General features: G+C 36.5%; 1 protein-coding gene across 4 annotated transcripts in view; it reads right to left on the bottom strand.

Annotated features, from left to right (window-relative positions):
• The window catches only part of clstn1 (calsyntenin 1), a 39758-nt gene extending 27427 nt beyond the window's left edge, over positions 1-12331 (bottom strand). For 2 of the 4 annotated variants that reach the window (XM_026200014.1, XM_026200016.1), the window contains exon 1: positions 12016-12331. In XM_026200014.1, coding sequence (XP_026055799.1) covers positions 12016-12097 — 82 coding nt within the window. In that variant the 5' untranslated portion in view covers positions 12098-12331. The remainder of the gene's footprint in view (positions 1-12015) is intronic. The other 2 variants (XM_026200015.1, XM_026200017.1) reach the window with 1 other exon arrangement.
• Between the last annotated feature and the right edge of the window lie 2598 nt (positions 12332-14929).

Here is a 14929-nt window from a genome sequence, read left to right as displayed (position 1 = left end):
TGGTTTTTGCCTATGCAAAACTTGACACCAAGATGGGACAAAACCTTTTAACCATTCAAATATTCAGAATTTAACATTCAAAATCATGTTCTTTAGAACTTTCTGTATATCAAAGAATTTCCAGACAAAGATTCTAAGCAGCATAACTGTTTTCAGCATTGATAATAATAAGAAATGTTTCTTAAGCACCAAATCAGCTTATAAAAATAATTTCTGAAGGATCATGTCACACTGACTGGAGTAATGATGCTGAAAATTCAGGAATAAACAAATAAATATGTTGCATTTTAAAATATATTACAATGGAAAACAGTTATTTTAATTTGCAATAACATTTCACAATATTACGGTTTTATTGTATTGACTTCTCTCCAAAAATTGTAAACATCTCATCAACCTCCATTTGAACATTAAAGTCATTTTGGAAAAGAAACACCAAAATATTAATTTAATATACCAAAATAAGCATTTTTTTATTATTATTTGCACTCAAAGGCCATAAACAAAAAGAGTAAAAAATATATTTTGGTCATTCTGAAATGCAGAAGCCAAAACCTGTCATCTGCCAACTACAAAGCACACTCTTAAATGTTTGGAATTTATTATATTTACATTTACATTTATGCGTTTAACAGACACTTTTATCCAAAGGGACTAACAGTGCATTCAGGCTATACATTTATTTATTTTAACCAGTATGTGCATTCCTGTATTTGAAAATGCCTTTAGCCTCACTAAGTAATAGAAAGTAAATCAAAGCAGCAACAAGGGATCTTTGTATCAGAGTGGTCAAACACTTGAGGTTAATCTGGCTTTACAGTGACAAAGAACTGTTTGTACTCTCAAAACCTTCTGCTGTAGAACAAATAGACTGATAACACGGTTATCATCACATATTAACATACAAAGAGATACACAAAAACCTGTTTACAAACAGAAAACAAAGTGTAAATTATAGGGACGACCTATGAGTCTTTTTTCTGAAGTGTTTTGGTACATCTCAATAAGGGTCCTTGAGACCTCTTGGAGTGCGTTCAGCCATGGCATTGATCCCAGCAAGAGAAAACCACTAAACACATCAGCAAAACACCTGCTAAACACTGCTCTCTCTCCCACACACACACTGATATAACATATGGCACACACATCACTCCTTCTCTTACTAAAAACACATTTACCAATCAAACGGCAATTATTTTCTTCTTTAAACTTCATTGAAGCCCTTAATGAACCATTAAAAACAGTTTATGTTTGAAAAGCCCACACTGATGTCTGGTGTGCATCATTATAAACTAAACAAGTGGGGATTCAAAGAGGAAGGGCTGCTTACCAGACTGGCTGAGAATGAATATGATTACTGAAGGAGCTCTGATGTGGGTGATATCATTTCTGAGCGCCCTGCAGCTCTGGCACAAGGCGAGCGTTTGGGACGGCAGGCAGCCAGTTGGCTGTTTTTACATGCATTTTGCATAGAAGCACTTTAGATCCTTGCACATCAGCAACACAATTCAACTGTTGCGACAAAAGTAACGGATAGAACTGTTTGATAAATGGGCTAATATGATGACAACACACCAAACATACGATTTCATAATGTCAGCAGTCAAATAGGGTAGTGTCGAGAAAATTGGATAAAGGCTACAGGTTGCTATATGGAAACAATGTTATGTAACTGGTGCATTAGAGCAATAAACACTTGGGCACAGTGTGGAGTAAATATGTACTCTGAGATCACCGTTCAATCCATTTTCATTCAGAATGATTCATCAACCGCACGCTAAAAGGGTAGTAAAATGTTTATTTGCAGTCTACAGCATTTATCTGAATTTTTTTTGAAAGCCGAAGCAGACTGGAACAGAAAAGTAAGAATAGAATAGAATAGTATTATTATATTTTTCGAAGTAATGAAAGCTAATTTTTTATTGTTAAAGTAAATAATAATATAAGTATTTACAAGTAAATGGGGTCAAAAGAATATTATACTCTCAACATGTTTAACATTCATAAATATAATATAAAATTATATAAAATAATAGAACAGAATAGAATAGTTATATTTGTCAGAGTGGTTAAAGTTCCTTTTTGGATGTTAATGTTAATATTATTATTACACACCCTGCTTATTAATATTATAATTATTATTGTTATTATTTAAATAATAATAATAGTAATAAATGGTGTTGAAAGAACATATGATTCTTACTATTATATTTAACATTAATAATATAATAATATAATGAATAATATAATATAAAAAATAGGGCTGGTAAGCGATTACAATTTTTCATATAATTAATTACACAATGTGGTGATTAATTAATCGAGAAATTACTCCCAAAGGATAATTTAAAGTCATTGTTGTGTAAAGCAAAAAACAGGCATTAAAAGAGTATGTTCAGCAAGAAATATTTTGGAAATACTCTTTTGGACCATGTGAGTAAATGATGACAGAATTGTCATTTTTGGTTGGGTGAACTATAACTTTAATAATTTATTTTCTTAATTTTATTATAATTACTATGAAAATTATTTCTTTAAAGAAATTATACTCTATGTAATAAACTAAAACTGCCAGTAGGTGGTGGTAAATGTCTTAATGATTAAGTCATCGAGTCATTTATTCATTTATTTGATTCGTTCCAATGGCTGATTCATTCAGAAGTGAAGTGAAGGGTTCTTTATAGGGCTGGATGATTAATCGAAAAATAATCAAAACCGAAATTTATAACCTCTAACCGACGTAATTTTCCCATGTCGGTTATTTCGTTTTTTTAATCACTTCCCCCTTAAAAGCATACTACATACTGATGTCGCGTGAGCGGTGAGCCTTGCGTCTTCACTAAACTTTGTCAGTTGTATTTGTTTTATGGTTTGGACATTCAAGCGATTAGATGAACGGATGTGTATTCTTATATCGAGCTACCATGTTTGCGCAGCTCCATTGTGGTACGAACACTCATATAAACAGTAGCTATGAAGATCGCGTACACAGAGGAACGCAAAAACTATTTGTCAGCGCTGTCCTGTGATTTAGCACTAAAGTAGCTTAGAATCTCAAAACTTATAGCATGTTTGTGTGTAGCGCAAATGAAGCACAAGCGCGTGCATAGAGAGCAGCAGTCGGCGGTCGTGCTGCGGGTTCCCTGTTTGTGTCCGTTCTCGGACTGTTCTGTGTATTTTAACTGTAGAAAAGGTTGCTCCGAGTCGAAACTACGATACAGAAAACTACATCAGTATATCATCATAAACGCAGCCGTTTGTCTTACATGAACGTAAACGAATGAGAAAGAAAACACACATGTACAGTATTTTTGCTTAAAGAGACAACAGTCTAATAAACGTCTGTCATTAATGTTAATCGAACAAAAGAAAATCATTCACTGATCTTGACTGAATATATCAAATAACTTTACTTGATTAATCTCTATTTTATTTATAAAAAGAAAACTATGCAGTGTTTTTAAACTTTTAATTACAGTTTCTGTCCCCTGAAATTTAGTTTAGTTGTATTTATTTATGATATTGCTAATTGATTTGTTTGTTCCTTTCTTATTACTAACCTATCTTATTACTTGTCTTTAACATTTTAATATTTGAAATTTATATTAATCTAGTTGTTTTTGCTGTAGTATTTTTTTTTGTTTTATCACAGGCAAAATTCCTCTTGCAGTGTTTTGTAGGCTGCTTATTTTTGCTCATGTTATTCAGCTGCAACAGAATGCTTTTTAAAAATGTTTGACATCTAAATGTTTGACTTAATTTTTTTTATATTGGATTTTTTATCTTATTGGAATCGAAACTAGGAATCGATAAGAATCGGAATCGATAACATTCAAACAATACCCAACCCTAGTGAGAAATGTTACTAACATAGATAAAATAACTGCTGATAGTCAATCATATTTACAGTACAAACCTTGTCAGTGAACTATGAGGGCAAAAAAAAAGAAACGCAACAAAATAATCGTTCATTAATCGTAATCGAGGTAAAATGTTCTATTAATCGAGGTTTTGATTTAAGGCCATCATCGTCCAACACTAGTTCTTTATGAATGGTTCATTGAATCATTAGGCTTGTTCAACTTGAAGCAGGTCATCATCATCAGACCGATCGGTGTGTGACATCTGATGTTGATGTCAGCTGATGTCATACACCGATTGGTCTGTGCAGCACCACTTCAAAGCCAACATGACCATAACCAGTGGTTCAACACGCCAAATGGTTCACTAAATTAATTCAAAACATGGATTAAGAAATGAAATGATGCTGTGGGTTGCTCAGAGATGAACAGTTCTGATTTGTCTTTATCTTCTGGTTGGCAAAATTGAGCAGAACAGACAACATTGTCTAAAATAACACAATATTAACTTCTTAATGAACTGTTGTATAAGATGAGTATCACATTTGCACTTGTGTGATATTGCACTTAGCCTACAGCTCGTGTGATATTCCTTAACTATGTGATGTAATATGAGACACAATCTCAAACAGGCGTTTGCTCTGTATCTTGAATTTTAGGGACATTTTCTAGGCTCCATCACTCAGTAAGATGTAGCTTTGCCTCATATTAGTCATCAATCGACTGCGTGAAATGGCAGATGATCCACACAGGACTGGGACAAGAGTGTTGTTTTTCTCCATAATTAATTAATCTAATTAACGCATTAAATTTCCAGCCCTAATAAAAAAAAAACATTTGTTTATATTAAATATTTATATTAATAAAAGTTATTTTTGTCAGTTGAATCAGTTGTTTTAAAATTCCATTGGGTGACATCAGAATTCTAGCACATAAATTACACCCTATACCTTCACCAATCTACAGAACATGATCATTAGAGCAAGAACACCTAGTCTTAACAATTGCAGACAATAATATTTGTATTTGACACGCACAAAACTGTTTGCCACCATCCATTTTCCAGATTATAGTCATTTGGACAATATCCGCAAATTAAGCCATTTATCCGTAATCAAATCTTTTGGATGCTAGCAGGCACAAATTAGAGTCTAATGATGCAGCAGAGTGAGGAAACACAGCTGGCCTGGAGCTGCCTCCATCCCAGCAGCACCCAAGATAAGGAGATCTTCGACGAATACTAAAGATCCTCAGACTATCCAGGTCCTGTGTGTGTGTTTTTGCATGTATGTCTAAAGAGATTAATAAACCCTGTATGTCACACTAAAGCAGAGGCATCCGGAACAGGCCAGAGGCTTTATATCCAAACACATTCCAAGCTACATATTGGAGTTGGCAACCAGAGAATCGCCTAGTCAGTCTTTTACATGCCTTATCCAGCACAGCCATCTAGTCAGATTGCATCACAGTGACCGGATAGGATGCAGACCATGTGCAGCTATTACTACGTTATCCGATCGATGACAAATATTATTACAGGTGCTTTGGTCAGACAGCATGCGCCAAGCACAGATGGGGGGTCTGGGTCAGGCACTATTGTGCTATGCCTGGAATGCAATCCTGTTAGCCATCATGTAAAGCCACTGACACCTAATCCCATAATGAGATGCTCCTGTTTCATTTACTTACAAGGTCAAAGACTTGTATGACTTTACAAAGTACTGTGGTGTGTCACATATGCTCAAGCCAAAAGTTTACAGTAAGACAGCTGTAAGAACACACCGCTGACTTACACACACACACACACACAGTAGATCACTTTAATTTCATACTTTTTTGGAAAAAGATTCACGTTGTTATTGAGACATATTTCAACATATTTGAAGATTGATTTTTTGGGGGGAAACTCCAGGTGTCATTATTGAAAAATGTAAACAAGTTTGACTTTTTTTATTATTTGATTAAAGCTTAAATCAAATTACATAAAACTGGCCAACTAATTAAAACCAATTAATTGCATTTATCAATATTTGTCAAGAAAACTCTGTATGTAACACTTTATTTTAAAGGTTCAGTTCTTGTTATTAAATCATTATACTGCAAACTGTGCCTCAAACTCCTCATTTGCTGCTTATTAATATTTAGTAGTTGTAGTTGTAATAGGTAGTTGTTAACTTGACTTTTTGAATTTTGACTATGATATTTGTTATATATTAGGTTGGATTAGGGATGTAGAATATGTGCTTTATAAGTACTAACAAACAGCCAATATGTTATTTATTGGCATGCTAATAAGCAACTAGTTAATTGTGAGAACGGGTCCCTTTTCTAAAGTGTTTACCAAAAACTCTTCAAATGTAGATATTTCAAAGACATTATCATGACTGACTGAATGTTCACATCCATATCATTGAACACAAGCCCATCAATCTTCCTTTGCAATGGCTAAAATGTAATACACATATTGTTGCAGATTTGAGAATATGACTTGTTGGGTGGTGGCACTCCAAAGGAAATTCTTCACACACACATTACTCTACAGGGCTAACAACAGTCTTCAGTAATGGCCAAACGGAAGCAATTAATTGGCCGTTGGCTCAGTAACCCATAAGAAATTGTTTCTATTGCAGTCGAGCATAAAGCAATTAAGCAACACAATTTGTTCAGCCTAATTTTAAACCATTATTTGACACAGGGTGTGTGTTTGGGGGGGGGGGGGGGTCACTGGTAAATGGGCATCTTAAATTGGGGAGCTAAATTCTTGGAGATCTGCATTAAACTGTCAGACCTCCGAAACAAAAGCAGAGTTTGAATGTGTGTTTTGATTGATGAGGTGAGGCCAAAGGTTATGGTTTCAGCCAGGCTTGTTCATCCATCTGCTTGAATCCCTCAAGATCTGTAAAGAGAGAACTGCCTGAACACTGAATATGGCAACTAGGAAACAAAACCACATTCAAGCCAAAATGAAATCCACACCACACAGTAAGAAATTTCAATTTCCAAATTGTTCCTCACTTCATGTGAAAGATCTTCACCACATACTTCTTCCTGAGTCCTTTATGCTTGCAAGATGTTTAAATGGTTTAACAAGGGGTGGCTATTTCCGGTCAACGTGGCCCAGAAACCTTTTCATGACAGTGATCACACCCATAGAGCGATCTACCGCAACCTTTGTCAATTAACACCACAGACGCCTCCGTTCCCACCTCGAGTGCGAGCGAGCTGCGAGTTATCACAGAGCACACAGCTGCTTCACAATTCAAGGTCTATCGGTGGTAGTACAAGATAACTACTGATCTACACCTCAGCAGACTTCGAAATAGATTGGCTTTCGCACTAGATGGATTTGCAGCTACTTCTGAAAGAGACTTAAAAACAGCTTTCTTTTTGAAGCATCATCTGAAATTTGCTGCCAGGGTTTGACGTCTTTGCCGAGCAGACCCCATTCCCGTGTGAATAATGCAGGACAATGGGCCATCCGAAAGTTCTCAATACAATGGCCTGCTAGGATACAAAACCACTCAACGGCGTTCTGCAACATGAATACACAAATCATGAAGGCAGAATCCTAAAATCCAAAGCAAGGCTCCAGAGTCCGGACTAAAATAAAACGAATCCTAAAATGATACATCCATAGGACCCAAACTACTTTTTAGCTGAAAAACTTGACAATTTATTAAATGATAAAATAATTGGTACCTGCTTTGACTTAAAAGGATAGTTCACCCAAAAAATACAATTCTGTCATTGATTACTCACCGTCATGTCGTTCCAAACCCATATAAATGTAATAATACATTACATTATAAATACAGCAATGACAGAACTTTCATTTTTGGGTTAACTATCCCTGAAACAAATTTCAAATTGGTGTGAAATTGACATCCACGCTTAAATGTTTGCACACAAATTATAAAATGGCACTACTAACTGTTAAAACGGGCCTCATCAGGCCGGGAATCGATAGTTCATTGAGGTTTAAGACCCTGTAGAGAAACATAAGGGAAATCTCCAGGCTCTACTGCCCAATAAATCTCTCAGTATGAAGGGTTCATAGCCAAACCAAAGCAGGGGGTCAGTGTGTACCCAAGGAAGTATCTGTTTGTCCACCGGAGCAGTCGCAACAGAACAACAAGGCGCAGGCGTTTTCAGTGAAGGTGGGGGCAGGGTGTGTGAATGGTGCTCAATCACAGCTCAGTATGGAGCGCACAATGCCCCAGTGAGAGGGAAAGTGAGCCGTAGCTGCTTGTCATATCCACAGGTAACTCCTGCTCTCTGGTTACCTGTTCCCATAGAGCCATGCTGCTGATGTGATGAGGCACAGAATAGCAGAGGGATGCATTTATCATGCTAAACAAAGAGCATAAACCCTGACAGACACTGAATGGATGGGCTCAACTGTGGACTGGGCTGACCTGAAATGGAAGCAGGTAATATTGTTATGGATTGGGCTACTGTCCAAATAGGTTTCAATAGGGCCTACATCAAGGTCTCAGTTTTAGGGCACTGAGGAATACTCTTTAAACCTTAGTAACCATATACAGCTTGGTGAGGATGTGAGATTTGTTTCAAAAACTAAAAAAAACAACAACCCCAGACCTTTGTATGGTAGTGTAATACTACAATCCAACAAATTATTAAAAGAATTTATGTATTTTTTGCACTTTAAGTTAACATCCCCACTAAGAAACCTGTCTAATTGAGGACAGATGATTCTGAAATGTACAGGCTTTCAGTTTAGACTGATGAGTTCAAACAAGTAGTCACTCAAACAACCAACCTTCTAATCGATCTTATAAATACGCTGTTTAGCACATCCCCAGTACTTAGCATAGCACAGAAAAAGATCTTCCATTACAATAATCAAACAAAATCACGCATTTTGCTCTGTATAATTTAAATGCACCATGTTGTTTTAGGAAGACCAACTATAACAGTCAAGCAGCTACCATACGAGTCAAAGAGACAGACCTAATATTCATTATAATGACCTATTCTTGACATATCACAGACTCAATTCTGCTCGCAAAGGGCCCAATGAAATTACCTCTTACTGCCCAGCTGCCACAATGACCAAGGGCTGACTGTCTAAGATCATTTTTGCCACACTGCCTGCACTAAAAAAAAAAAAAAAAAAAAAAAAAAAAAAAAAAAACAGATTAACAATGTATCATTATCTGTTATGCTTACAAAGTCCTTGGAATTCAAGATTGCTACATAAGTCAAATAATTGAGTTGCGTCTTACAGTGGGCGTATTGTGACGTGCTTATTGCGGCTCTCGCCCAAGAGACCCTTTGTTTCCCAGAGTACAAATTCCATGAATAAACAGCAAAACATATGACACTTTCAGTTCTCAGTCATTAAACAACTGCAATTCACAGGGCGAAGAATATGAAAGAGAAACTAAAATGTCCAAAAAACACCCAAGTTTCCAACAGAAAACAAAAGCATGATAATAAATTCATAAATGAATGAGCCAAAGGGTTTCAAAACACTTCAAATAAATGCAAAAAGCCTAAAAGTAATTAAGTTCTAGCAGCGTGCATCAACAACAGTCCCTGTGTGTTCCCTGCTTCACCGTGAGGAACAATGAGTCCAATACCTCCTCCCGAGAGAAAGTCTGCTCAGCTTATTTTATACAACCTCAATACTGCGTTTATTCTCTTCCCACTGTTCCCTGAATTAATGGGCCATCTAAAGCCTACACTGAAGCAGAGAGCTGCTAATAGACGTCTAGCTATCTGCAAAACCAACACATCAAAAGTGATCGAGCTCCTATGGGGAGACTCCTAAAAGAGATTATCCATCAAGCCATCTGTAAATTAAGACATTTTTGCTACAGGATTCTCTTTGCTGAAACAGGCAAAACATTTGACCGGGGGCCACTGGAGCTGAACAAGCAGCTGTTTATACAAAATCTCCTTAAATAAATCACTGTTGTAAGCTGCAGGAGAAAGTAAGATTCTCTGGTAACTTTCCAAAGATTTCTTCCTGAATCTTTATTATTACCTCAGTTAAATAAAAGAAAACGTGCAGAAGGAGTGCAAGTGTGTTTAAATAATGCCAGTCAAACTCAAAAGAGATTCTGTCAAATGGTGATAAAGTTATCCAAGGCTAAAAAAAAAACACTAAAAAAAGTGAGGCAAGGTAATAATCTGTGGAAGTGTGAAAGCATAGACTCTGTAAAAGAGAGAAAATGGAGGACTTTACTCACCTGTGAATTGTAGATAAATCACAAGAGCTACTCTAAATGGTCACACATTTTTTGGCTGTCAAGCAATCAGAATTTTCCAGTGATCAAAAGCTAGCATAATTCACAAATCCAAAGAGTACTTTAGTACAGTAATCAAAATCACAAGGTATAAATTGTTATTAGGAACTGTACAAAATGATTTCACTTTTGACTCCAACTTCAAAAAACAAACCAATTTGTAGACATTTTTGGTAAAGCAAGGTCGCGTAAAACCCAAAGAATGGTTTGCAGGTCTATTTTGAAAAAGTTATGGATGAATATGCTTATTTTTTTTAAAAGAGAAGAAAATGTCTCAGATTATTTGTTGTCGACATCAAAACCTCTGTGCCCAATCAAACTCAACGGTATTTTAATGCAGTCTCTAGTCCTTGGTATGGATAATAGAAATGCAATATTTGTCCCAATGTCTGGTAAACACTATTTGACTGTTGTTTATGAATTTGCATAGTTTTAGTATTCAGCTAATGTCATGTTAATAACTTTTCCTATTGTTGTGTCTATGAAGGTCATGTTAATACTAATGCATTCAATGTTTGATTTCAATGACTGTGGTAGTTGGGTTGGTTCATTATTTAAATGTAGAATATTTGAAAGCCACAGATCTAAACTATTAAAAAAGGTTACACAAAATGGTCACATGCACATCAAAAGTTAAGTTATAAATTAAGACTCAACCCATGAATTGCACCGAAGATCATAAAACAATTAGTTAATTCTTTTATATGTTAATGGACTCAGGCCATGCATTCCCAGCTGCCTCACATGGCAACAACATACTAACTGACAATTATTAGCACAATATTAATGAATGAAGATATCCAAGATTTGACTTTATATGGATCAAGGACCAACAAGGATGGGATGTTCAAGATAAAAAAACATTATTTCAAAAAATATTTTTTTTAATTATGTTTCAAGACCTTAGAAATGTAATTACTGTGTTCATGTTTATTTCATTTTTTTTCTGTTTCCGACAAACAAATTAACCTAATAAATAAACAAACAATGTAAATATTTGTTAAACGGCAAATTCCTTTCATAAACTCCACATATTAAGTTTTAACTTCAGAACAAATTCGCACTTGTACCCTTAAGAGTAATAAACAAGGTAACCGCAGGATATTTCTGGAAAGGCAGCGTTTCACAAGCAAATGTTTGCTACATCGAGCCGCGCGCGCATGTGTGTGTGTGTGACATTGCCGTGATGTCTGCGCGTGCACCTGCAGCGATGTCCTTCAGTCATATTTAGCTGCGTGTGAGACATTTCAAAGATGAATTTTTAAAACCAGACCACACAGTATTCCCAGAGGATTTGCGATGCGGTCTGCACATCGGTATATATACAAATAGCAAACAACTTAAAAAAAATCGACAAAAACGCCACAACCTCCCGGAGAGAATAGAGTAGAAACCAAACACACGGGTTCGATTCCCAAGCACTGGAGCGTTACTCTGTTGTACAAATAGCTGTAGGCTAAAGTCTTGGCCACGGGGTGTTGGCACAGAAAACTGTTGTGTTAAAGGATTGACACGCAAAAATAGCTGTCAAGCGAAGCGGAACCGTAAGGGAGACTGGACATTTCACAGCTGACAGGCCACGGCAATTATTTCAGGACATCTTTTCAGTATGAGACGGGAAATTAGAGCAGAGATTGATTTTGAATGAGTTTAGATGTACGGCGATAGCGCTGGACGCAACATCCTCACTTTGAGATTGAGTGATTATTTCAATTCATTGTCAAGAAACCTTGACCGAGGGAACATTAATATCCTTTAAAACATATATATATATAATATATATATATATATTACAATTATAATAATATTATCGCATGCCAAATAATATACACATTTACATATGCACATTTTCATTGTAAACAACACTAGGTCTTGAATCTTACCTTTGGCTGCCTCCACCGCGCATAATAGTCCTAAGAGCAGACCGACTGCAGAAGCGAAACGTTTCACCCCGCGGATCCGCATCCCGTCTTCAGTGTAAAAAACAGCGAAGGAATTAAAAAAATGGTATTCTGTCTCCTCTCGCCCGGTAAAATCTGATTTAGCTCGGTGTTGCAGAAATATCCAGAGGATGTATATCTGGGATTAGTGCGGTAGTTTTAAGATGGCTGCCGCCACCGCCGTTCAGCTCTCTTCTCTTTCAATCACCGTTCAGTCTCTCTCTCGCCGCTCCGCAGCTGCATCCAACGGGAGCGGTGACGGGCTGACGTCACGACTGTTATCGTGGGAGCGCGAGCCGCCCGCTTTGCCCTTTGCATAGTCCAGCTCAGAAAGAGACAGAGAGAGGGTGTGGATTGAGAAGATGCGATGTGTAAAACAGTGTGTTCTCCAACCATTTACTGCTTAATCCACCGTGATTATTATGGTTTAGTGTCAACTATCGAGTAAGCTTGTATGAGGGTGTCAGCTTTACAACCATCTTTAGCCATTTTAATATTAATACAAATAGTGTGAGTCAAGCTACTACCACAAAACATCCCAAGATTAATCAAATCAGTAATACTTGCTCATTTTTCCTTAAAGATGATGTAGCTTCCTGTTAATTGATGTAATTGATGCATCAGGGTTATCATAAATAGGCCTGAGTTGTCAAATGGGATGCTGCACTTCAGATATCATAATCTAGTTTCTTTTAGTTCCCATAAACCTGCAGTTAGGAATAGTAAATGCAGTATTACGACCTGGTTTAAGGAATAATATGCAAAATTAACACAGAGGTTGAAGCACATGACGCCTGTAAAATATTACCAATTAAATCTGCAGACAAACATGTTTTGTTTAAAACATTTTGTATTTTGGAATCAGCATGCTAACACCTGGGGATGACAAAAAATGACAACGTCTACTTGACCCAAAGGAGTAAAATGATTTATTCACCCTCATCCTGACTTATAGTGATGTTGTGATAAAAGAAAGCTAGATAATATGATTGTCAGTATTGTATAATACTGTTTGTTGAATGTGCCATTCAGAAGACATAGAAGAACAGAGCATGATAAAATATAATGTTTAAAGCTGATTTTTAAAGGCTGAATTTCATCCAGTTTGTTGTAATCTTTGCTGCAAGTCATGGCTAAATCTCACATCTGTGGGCTAAGGTACAGCATGTCTTTATTTTATTTTATTTTATTCAGCTAATTTCTGTATAAAAATGAGCAATGCGTTCAATTTTGTTGCATTTTGAAGATGTTTTCAGCAGCAGCGTATGATTAGATGTTATGAGCTGCTTTTTGATTTATTCTGAAGGACATTTCAAAAGAACATTGAATCTCTGCACACACCGAAAATCATAGGGTGGAAAAGTAAAGGCGGAGGGTGGGGGATGGAGAAGTCGGTTCTGGAGATGCATTTTCTCAAATGAGAGGCGAAAGCTTAGAAATCTTTGAGGTAGTTATGACTATTGACATTTCCTTTCAGAATCTGCTGGCTGTGTCAATTACGTCTCTGGACAGCCAATGATTTTAATATTTTATAACTAACAACCTTCTTCTTATTATTTTTATGATATTATGTTTACTGTGGCTGTATAAATAGCAGTGGCCCACCAGTCCCCTACTGATATTTTATTTATGTATGAGCATTTCAGGATATACCCAGCATCCCCCATTTCATACTGACAGTTGTAACCTAAATGATTTCATTTCTAAATTAAACTTAAAAATGTTCTTAATTTTGCTCTTCATTCTCAAATATGTATGCTTTCCTGCATTCAACACATTCTAAACAGAATCAAGTATAAGATCATTTCATGTTTATCAATGCAAAACAAGACAGGGAATAAAGGGCACAGGGCTTGACAGCTCATACTTCCTGAAACACATTCTGATGAAGGCGCCGAAATTGATGTCTTTCATTTCTCATCTCTCTCTGCCATTTCATGAGTGAGTCATCACACACGAGAGTACAAGGAATAACAGCACTTCTCAAGCAACATCTCAAGACATCAAAAAACATCAAAGATACCATTGTCTGACTGAAATCGTTCAATTCTCCCTACTTGATTCCGCATCCCCGTCTCAAAGCCAGAGAGAATTTGAGGTTTCTACCTCCTCGTGTTAAGCCTTCCCTTCAGAGGCAATGGGATTTAGGACTTGAGTTTATCACTTCAGAAGAGTGATGATATGCCACTGTTCTTCTTTTATACTAAGCTTCGGCCACTATCTTTTTTCCCCTGTTTCCAATAGTAACAGACTGCAGGCAGTCATGGTGATCTGAGCTCTTTTGTGATGGAGGACGTTTGGAAAAAAACATGTTTTTTTTAGGTAAGTGTGTATTAGATAGAGTGCAGGAATGTGCAATTTTATGTTAACACAATAATGGATGCATTAACTGATTTAAAGTGAGTAGAACATATAGTTGTCTTATTTGATCTTTTATCAGTCTTGCTCTGGTGAGAAAAATAAACTGAGCATTGCTATCAGTTGACCTTTTTTTAAGAAGGATAACTAACAGCACGATATCCAGCCCTTCAGTATTTTTTCTCAAATACACCAGGTAAAAAAACCCATGAGGACCTGTGGAGAAAACCTGATGTCTTCTTACTGTACCTCTCAAATTTAATGCTACTTGTCATCTCCTTGGTTTGACAATGACAGGATTTCAGTCCTTGTATGTCCAGACAGTTCCTCACTCCCTCAATCTCTTTCAACCACAATTTCTGGCTCCAGTGCATGAAAAGCCTGGCGAATGTCCTGCAACACAATCTAACCTCCAAGCCATTTTTGCTACAGTATAAGCCTTTATATCACCACAGTTGCAAGCCTAACTTTGTATGATTCATCACACATTTTTCTACAG

Source organism: Carassius auratus, chromosome 23 (assembly GCF_003368295.1).
Source record: "Carassius auratus strain Wakin chromosome 23, ASM336829v1, whole genome shotgun sequence".
Taxonomy (NCBI): Eukaryota; Metazoa; Chordata; class Actinopteri; order Cypriniformes; family Cyprinidae; genus Carassius; species Carassius auratus.
The sequence above is the reverse complement of the archived record's forward strand: the minus strand, read 5'-3'. Positions and strand labels throughout refer to the sequence as shown.